At 36.4% G+C, this 9,342-nt stretch overlaps 1 protein-coding gene across 1 annotated transcript in view; it reads left to right on the top strand.

The window, feature by feature from the left end:
- The first annotated feature begins 347 nt into the window (after window positions 1-347).
- Window positions 348-9,342, top strand: part of LOC120623460 — a 30,009-nt gene continuing 21,014 nt past the window's right edge. Inside the window, exons 1-5 of the mRNA XM_039889495.1 lie at window positions 348-388; window positions 1,223-1,467; window positions 5,794-5,879; window positions 7,301-7,403; window positions 8,171-8,310. Of these exons, the coding sequence (XP_039745429.1) occupies window positions 348-388; window positions 1,223-1,467; window positions 5,794-5,879; window positions 7,301-7,403; window positions 8,171-8,310 (615 nt within the window). The remainder of the gene's footprint in view (window positions 389-1,222; window positions 1,468-5,793; window positions 5,880-7,300; window positions 7,404-8,170; window positions 8,311-9,342) is intronic.

Here is a 9,342-nt window from a genome sequence, read left to right as displayed (position 1 = left end):
CGCACAAGTGGAAATAATATCCAAATAATATATGTGTAATAATAAACAGTGGTAAACCTCCCCTATTCCATATTCCCGTGCTTTAGCAGGTAGAGCCGCATCTTGGTCGGAGTTTCTGTGATGGTTGCGACGTGACGACGCAGCGCGGGAGGTCGCTGTAACATTAAAAAAGGTTTACCGAATGCTGATAAAAAAATAATTGACTGTTAGTTAATATGGCAAGTGCTCTTAAATGTATTTATAAAATAAAATGTACTATGAGTTGACAATCAATGCGTGCCATAGCCATTAGCAGTCTTGCATATAATCCATATATCAACATCATAAGTACCTAAGATGTACCTAAGATGTACCTCAACCTCAAAATGCATATGGACGGACAACAGTAGTGAGAGTGGCATATTTTCCATAAAAGAAGATGATTAATAAAACTAATAAAAAAATTTTAAATAGTATATCCGTCAATTACCTTACGTATTGTTAATTGACGAAGCAGGATGGAAAGTCTATATATATATATATATGGTGTCCTATAAACAACAAAACTTTGTAGGGCATGCAAAGAACACGTCTTGCAAATTGCCGCCGTGTTTGTCAATCTGAATCTAAGGATAATACCGTCAACGTCATAATGTTCTCTCTGTGGTACTTGAGGAAAGTTTATGCTTAGACTCACTTTTGACAGACTTCATTTAATATTTTTATCTAGGTCAAATTAATAAATTACATCTTAAATGTAATATGTTAACACGTCCACGCATGATTTTATCTCATTAGAATATTTAATTGCTTCTAAAATGTTAGAATGTTGCAACATATATCATCAAAAAATTACGATATATCAACGAAAATATACTACTCACTGGAATCGAATCCAAAGTCAATAACTCACAACGTCGCCTCTATTTCTTCCGACAAGACTAATGCTTGTTACATAATCATTACGCTAAAACATGTTAAAAACTGAATTTTTAAACGGTTATTAACATTTAGAAATTGCGCTCTCCTTACATTGACTTTGTTTGCGTGCGAAATGAATATTGGAGTTTATTAATGTTTCTGAACGCAACGTGCGCGCACGCAATTAAAATAAATTATACTTAAACAATAGTAAATAAATAATTAACGAAGGACAAAATAAACAAATATTAAATGTCAAAATGAAAGTGTTAATATTAATATTGTTATGTTTTTGTTTTTTATTTTTTGTCGATTGCGTAAGTTCCCGCCAATATGTAGCGGGAGGAGGAGTTAATTCAAAAAAGGAACAGCCCAAAGTTTCAAGGAGCCAAAAATCGCGTGGAGAGGTCATGGATAATTTGTTCATAGTTTTTGACCCATCTTTTTTGTCGTACGTTTGGCCTAAAATAAAGAACGGTGTGCATTTGAACATTGGACATTTCTGTTGGGAGGATGTCAGTGTGCTTTTAAAGGATTTAGCTGAGGGGCGTGCTTGGGCGTACAGAGGTAAGTACCCAATTTTTAAGTCCTTGTTAAATGTTTACCTACACTAAAAGGAGCTTTGACGGTCTCCACTGTAGCAATGTTAAAACTTGTAAACAGAAAGTCCTGGATTCGAATCCTCAACTCGATTTAGAAAAGTTACTGGACCTAGATAATGGAAGAAAATTTGCGCAAGATCTGAATTGACAATCCTCTTCTCCGGGAGGTATAGAGAAATGGTTAGTGTTAGTCAAACAGGACATTACTATCCAACATTAAGATTAAAGCAGTAATATTTTAATATTGTTGAGAGTTATAATACTTTTTGTCAAGGTATGCCATATAAAACTACTATTTGAAATAAACTGACTGCCATCAGTAAGTTAAGTTAGTAAGCCCTCGGAACGCATTGATTTGCTCGCTACTATTTCGGTCATTCTTCACAATCGACTTAAAAGCAGCCTTAAAAGATGAGATCCCAATCTGAATCATTACTATTAATTTTAATTAATATGGTAGACAGGGCGAAGCGTATGTTAGGGTCACTCTTAAAATAAGTAACTGTATAGCTACACAAAAACTACTTTAAAGTATTATATTTCGCATCAGTCTTCCAGGGAGTGCCGCCATTAACGTGACTACTTACAGGGTATGCACAGGTTATGCACTAAACGGGCAGGTGATATCCCTACTAATATTATAAATGAGAATGTCAGTTTGTTTGTTACGCTTTCACGCGAAAACAACTAAACCGATCTTTATGACACTTTTTAATACATAATCTTGGAGGTATTAGAAATAATATAGTATAATTTTCATTGAAAAAATAATAATTACGTAAGATAAAAAAATGTTTGTGAAAAAATCTCAAAATCTCATATATGACTATAGGTGTAAACTACGTAGCAGTACGCTGCCTCCCAAAATTACGCGGGCGAAGCCGCAGGGCACATCTAGTAAACTATAAAAAAACGGATAGGAATTGTAAGGATTATAAAAAGCCTACCCTAAATTTATGTATATTTGTACTGGAGTTGTTTTTAAAATTTATATCGTCTGAATACCCTGTGCATACCCTCTATGCACGCAACTGAGTACCGCTTATATCAAGCGATTCGTAAGCTACAATAGCAGTCATCGTGTATTGGTATCGAATAAAAATAGTATGAGTTTCTTCCTTTCACAGCGAGATCCTGTCGTCAAAAATAATATTGTAAAACAACTAAAAAGCAAGAAATAAATGTTTTCTAGAAATTTTGTAAGTCGGTGCCAAGTAAAATGTGATGTCTTTTAAATAGTAGCAAGTGAAGTACCTAGTAATTTCTACATTTTACTTCGCACCGATTCCTGCTTTCTGAGTCCAAGGTTTGATTCCCACAACTGGAAAATGTTAGTGTGATGAACATGAATGTTTTTCAGTGTCTGGTTGTTTATCTGTACCTATATTATAAGTATTTATTTGTATAATATTCATAAAAAAATATTCATCAGCTATCTCAGTACCCATAACACAAGCTACGCTTACTTTGGGGCTAGATGGCGATGTGTGTATTGTCGTAGTATATTTATTTATTTATTATTATTATCTCGTCTGTCATCATCATGTCGACCAATGGACGTCCACGGCTGGACACAGGTATTTTGTAGGGAGTTCCAAATGCCAGGGTCTTGAGCCGCCTGGGTCCAGCGCGGCGTTTAGCGGTACTAACGCTGCGTTTACCGGTCCGAGGTCGCCATTCCAGCACCTTGGGACCCCCACGTTTACTGATTCTCCGAGCTATGTACCGATCCCTCCCATTGCCACTTTAGCTTCGCGACTCTTTAAGCTACGTCGGTAAATCTACATATACGGATCTCCTTAAGGATTCTTGATTTGGTCACGTAGCGATACTCCAAGCATAGCTCTCTCCATCGCCCGAAAAGTGATCATGAGCCTTCTTATGAGGCAAATATCTTAGGAATCTCGTCTGTACTTTATGTAATATGTTTCTTCAACCAAAGGTTGTCTGGAGGAGATCACTTTAAGCGATAAGGCCGCCTTTGCGCAAAAAGACTTCTTCTTTTCTACTTTATATGAAAACATAAAATCAGCTCAAGAGATAAAATTAAGCTTATACCCGTTTAAAATCATATTATCACGCACATGGCATTGAAAAGCAAGAGTTTCAAGTTACACGCAATAACTACCTTTCTTTCAACTGTCAACGACACATCCAATACTTATTCATGAATGGCTTTAACTTTATTGTAATAAACGCTATAATGTAAACAGTTTTATTTCAATGATATTAAAGACTGTTTTTCTTTGGCACTATCCCAATCCATATTCAATCTTCTACAGATACAAAGTGCTCAATTATCATTTCACACAATGTATCTAGTGTCTATTACAATTCTATTAAAAGCTATTTTTCTTTGGCATAATTTCAAATTGTATAATTGCGAACATCTCGTACTTGTTTAGGAAAAAAACTATAATTCTTATTTAATCAAGTTTTTAATTGCCTATGAATTACGCGATCGAGTTAATTTAATGATTTGTCGTGACACCGTTTATGTTTTTTTGTACTGATTTATGCGATGTACCTATTCGTCTAGGAAACTTCATTCTTTATTTAAAAATTGGTTTTGTTTATACATTATCACTTTCTACACTAACTAAGCGTGAAGCCTTGTCCTAGGAGTGGGTATTTCACAAAGAGTACCTATATTAGTAGGTAGATAGTCTATGGTATAGTATAAAATGTAATGACTTCTAAATAGCTTGTATCTATAATATAATATAAAAATGAATCGCTGAATGAGTTGCAAAGTATTTCTTGGTACATATTCAAAATTAACTTTTCATTAGTTTCACCGATCATTCTCCTTCGTGCCTTCTCCATCTACAAGAAATTGGCGAAGTACCTTGTGCCCAGTTGGCACAGACAAAAGCCATAAACAAAAATTGAGTTGCTAAATCTCGAAAGCAGCTGAACAGATTTCGCTTATTCTTTTTTTAGAATATTCCTTGATGCTTCTAATGGAGCGAGAAATTTAAAAAATTACCTGAAGAAGTCGAAAAACAACACTTTTCTATACTCCCATACAAGTCAATTTGAACTATAACATCGTGTCCCAAAAATTGCTCTTGACATAAGCAGGGCTAGCATGGGCAGGAGACAATTATATCCCCGGGGAAAGCATAAAAATGTATCTTCTCCCACAGCTTTATCAACTCTCAGAACATGTGCAATAATAAACGGGAGTAAACTTCGCCTATTCCCTGTTCCCGTGCTTTGGCAGGTGGACACGTTAATTACATCCCTCGTCAGGGGATATAATCGGGGGATATAGTGTTTGTCTCCTGCCCGCGCTAGCCCTGCTGGTGACTTAGCTGGCGCTTATTTAGCCTAACGGCTAAGTCTAGCAATTCAAAAGGGCAATAGCGCCAGCATTTTAGGTAACATGCCCATAAGTGAACAGTTAGACGGTTTTTTTTGTAAATATTAATGTTAGTTTGTAATTATAATTATATGTTTTTATACGACACGCCCAGAATAAATTAATTTATTTGAACTTAATTACCATATCACAAAGTTTGAGTGTTAGTGAAGAGGTTCCGGAAAGGCAAAAAGTTCGTAATAATGGCACGGTTAAAGACATCTATCTATATATAATATAAAAAGTGTGTGGGTACGTTCCGTATAGGCTCGAAACGGCTGGACCGATTTCAATGAAACTTTCAGGGAATCTCCGGATCGACCTGGCGAGTAATCCTGTAAAGTTTGGTGACGATCGAAGCACTCCTATTTTTGAACTGTCAAATACAGCTTTTATTTACTATAATGATATTCTATTGTTGGGTTTACATTGGTGTAGATAATTATCTTCACCCGCTCGAGAAGAGAATGAATACGGAGAAATAAATGATTTAATATATTATGAGACTTAAATTAAAAAATTTATGATGTAAGTTTATTATTTAAATAAAATAAAGCAAAACTAGCCCGGCGAAGCGGGCTGGGTACGCTAGTATAATATAGTTTTCAGATAAAACTGGATCCGGGTAGGTGGCGCTTAAATTAGGTTCTAGCGATTTTTAAGATATTAAAATCGGTATTAAACGATATGGTGCAGACAAAGTTGCGCTGGTCAGCTACTAACTATGTTGATGTTCGAAAAGAGCAACTGCTGAGTTTCTCACCGGCTTCTTCTCAGAGAGTAGAGTCAATACAAACAGACTGATTTTACGTTTCAAAAGTGCTTATATTGGCCTACTTGAAATAAACGAATTTAGAATTTAGAATTTTTTGAACTATTTGAATTTTTAGTAATTAGATATAAATTAAATGGTTGCTTGTTTTTCAGCTGCGGACGCATCTGGACGCTACCAGTCCGGGCTGTTTGAAGGCAAGAGGTTCTGGCTCGGCTCCAAAGAGCAATGTCTTAAGTTAGTAAGTATTGAATACGCTTAGGGCTTGGCATAACGTCGGAATACCTAAGCAATGTTTTAGCACGCCCTGAAATAAGAAATGTCAGTTGAAGCGTGACTCAGGACTGCAGTATACAAATATAACATCTACACTGCACTTGTTTGCGTCTCAACCAAACTTGGAAAGGGTGTTACAGATACTTAGGGACATTGATCGGTGAATCCGGAGATCATTCTCTGGAGATACGGTGCCGTAATAAGAAGGGGAAGAAATGCTTACTTGACGGCCGATTGGCGCAGTTGGCATCGACTTTGCTTTCTGAGTACAATTCCCGTGGCCGTGTGTTCAATTCCCACAGCTGAAAAATATTTGTGTGATGAACATGAATGTTTTTCAGTGTCTGGGTATATATGTATATTATAAGTATTTATGTATCCTATTCATAAAAATATTCGTCAGTCATCTTAGCACCCATAACACAAGCTACGCGTACTTTGGGGCTGGTTCATAACATGTTGTGTTCCTAAAGATTTTAAACTAAGATTTTCGTGGTTAACCAACATTTCTTAAGCATAGATAAACGGGTACATACCACGATAATATTTTGAATTTGTCGATATTTCGACCCAGTTGCATGGATCGTGGTCACGATGGGACTGCGTATGCACGAGATGTCAAGTTGGATGTCACGGGCAGAATCTGACTACCCGCTTTCGTGTTCTTTTTGTCGGTACTTCACGAACAATTCGACACACTACACTGACAACGTCACTTTCAAATTGAGAAGCTGTTGCCGGTCAATCCTCACTATATTACTATAAAAAATACCTTTAATGTGCTAGATATACAACGTGTAACAGAATTACGAAATAATATTCAAGGATGGTTAGTGAACCATGTGAAAATATGAAATCAAAAGAAGCATTTTTATTTTTCCATACAAACGAATTCAAAACATTCTAAGTGTTTCCTTATGACAACCCTATTGAAGATAAAGACCGACACGCGCATAGTACCTACGCTACGCGAAGCGTGCCTAAAAAAGTGACAGGAGTCTATTGATTTTAATTTTGCATGTGATGTTAGTACTGTATCTGATTTCTTTTAGGAAAAACTATGGCAGTGGTTTACTCAATAAGTAAGTGCTCAGTTTTCGGTTTCACAGATAATTCTCAGATAGCATATAGGGTACCTCTGAAGCCTGTGAAGTATTATTTAGGTTTTTATTTACACGTTGTATATTATGTTACATTACAGGTATTTTGTTCTCATTGTTAAAACAGATAAATTGTATACCGAGAAGAGCGGGGACCCTGAGACACAGATTCTTAAAACTTACTTAAGGATTCCCGATACTATTTTAAAGTGAAGAATATTTTAATAATAAATTTCATTTCCATTCTCATTCTCTTTCTCATTTTCATTTTCGCAACGTGTTGCAGGACAGCAGCTACGTTCTCAGAGAGAGCAACGAGACATGGGGCGAATTCTACAGCGGAGACTATTTGAATACGTTAATCAGCAGGGAAAAAGAGTTCGCCGGAAGTAAGTACCTACCTGATTGAATATTATTTCGAACCCGAAACACTAAACCGTTTTTTTTAAATTAGAATAGTTTTTCCGATTTTGAAACCAACTGTGCCAGTTAGAGATATAGCTAAATTTCTGTAAAAAACAGTTAAATAAATTTACATTTTCAAACGAATTCAAAATATTTAAGTGTTTACTTAGACAACCCTATTGAAGATATAAGATCGACACGCGCATAGTACCTACGCTACGCGACGCGTACCTAATAAAGTGACAGGGATCACTTGGTTTTAATTTTGCATTTGATGTTAGTGCTGCATCTGATTTCATTCAGTAAACACAAAGGCAGTGGTTTTCCCAAAAACTATTACGTTTTCGGGCATTTGATGTTAGTGCTGCATCTGATTTCATTCAGTAAACACAAAGGCAGTGGTTTTCCCAAAAACTATTACGTTTTCGGTTACACAGTTAAGTCTCAGGGACAGTACATAAAGTACCTCTAAAGCATGTGAAGTATTTAACGTAATAAAAATATAAAAATACATATAAGTATATAAAAATAATTTCATTTACACCTTGTATATATTTACGTGCAACGATGTTTAACGCAGAATCTGCTAGAGTAATTTGTTTCAGTTCCGGCCAGTCTATGTGCACTGTTGTTATTCTTCCATACATAAGCTTTTATGTTGTACCTATACATATATAAAAAAAAAGTTTTCCCTTATCAAAAATAGCTCAACGGCTAGAGTTTCCACCTAAGTAAAATGAATCCCTTACAGATATAGACGAGTGGCATTCGCTAATCGAACGCGACGACCTGATGAGGCGTGTGGTGGAAGACGATAACGAAGCTGCCGTGCCTTTGGCGTACACTGCACTGCAGATTATGCTGAACATCACCAAGTTTACTATGCCAAAGGTAAGCCAGCGTTGGTATCTATTTTTTTTTTAAATTAACGATAGGCCAGTGTTTAACGACAAACATGTCCGTTAGAAAGCAATGATGAGGTCTAGGTTGGAGCACGCTTGCCTTGAAAAAGCCTATGCACTCTTGCCTTGAAGGTACTTAAATTATACGTGACAGGAAACACAGTTGCCGGATCTTAGCGGTACGTATCAGAAATGTGGATAAAAACGTTTTGTGCGTGTTGATGGAAAATCAACCACATAAGGATGCCACCGCTCACGGTGTCACGTTGATTACTTTAGGTTTGTATGCAGTATATCGGTGTACCTAGGCGTTGTGATTTACTGTATTTTATAGTGGTATGGAATACGTTATACCTACTCAAAAGTTCAGAACATTAACTTTGTCAACACTAATGTTAATGAGATATGTACTCTAATAGTGATGGGAATAAGTTGAAATTAGCTTACAATCGTGCCCCGCAGTTCATTTTATTGTGATAGTTCGAGACATTACAATCCGTAAGAATTCATAGCACATTCAACTTAATGGATAGATATACTGATAATGGCATGAGACGCTCCTGACACTATTTGCCGTACTTGCTTGACAGTCGGGCAGTTATTCCACTAGTGTTAAGTGACGATGCAGTCTAAACCATTTAGGCTTATAACTGGCTGGCTAATGGAACGATAAATCGTTTGGCGGTACGTCTGCCGATAGGGCTGTATTTGTAACTAGCAACGGCCTGACCGGAATCAATACGGAAATGAATAACTCCCGATTTGCCCACTTAAGAGATGAAACCCAGTTCCACCCACGACTCTTTACCACACTTACGAATGCGCTTTGTTATCAAAACTTACTAATTTAATTTGACGGGGGATTGGCGCAGTGGGCAGTGACCCTGCTTTCTGACTTCAAGGCCATGGGTTTGATTCCCACAACTTGAGTATGTTTGTGTGATGAACATGAATGTTTTTTAGTGTCTGGGTGTTTATCTGTATATTATAAGTATTTATTTATATCTATCTTCTATCTATC

This window comes from Pararge aegeria, chromosome 4 (genome assembly GCF_905163445.1).
Source record: "Pararge aegeria chromosome 4, ilParAegt1.1, whole genome shotgun sequence".
In the NCBI taxonomy this organism is placed as follows: domain Eukaryota; kingdom Metazoa; phylum Arthropoda; class Insecta; order Lepidoptera; family Nymphalidae; genus Pararge; species Pararge aegeria.
Note: the sequence above shows the minus strand (reverse complement) of the source record. Positions and strands in the feature narration are given on the sequence as shown.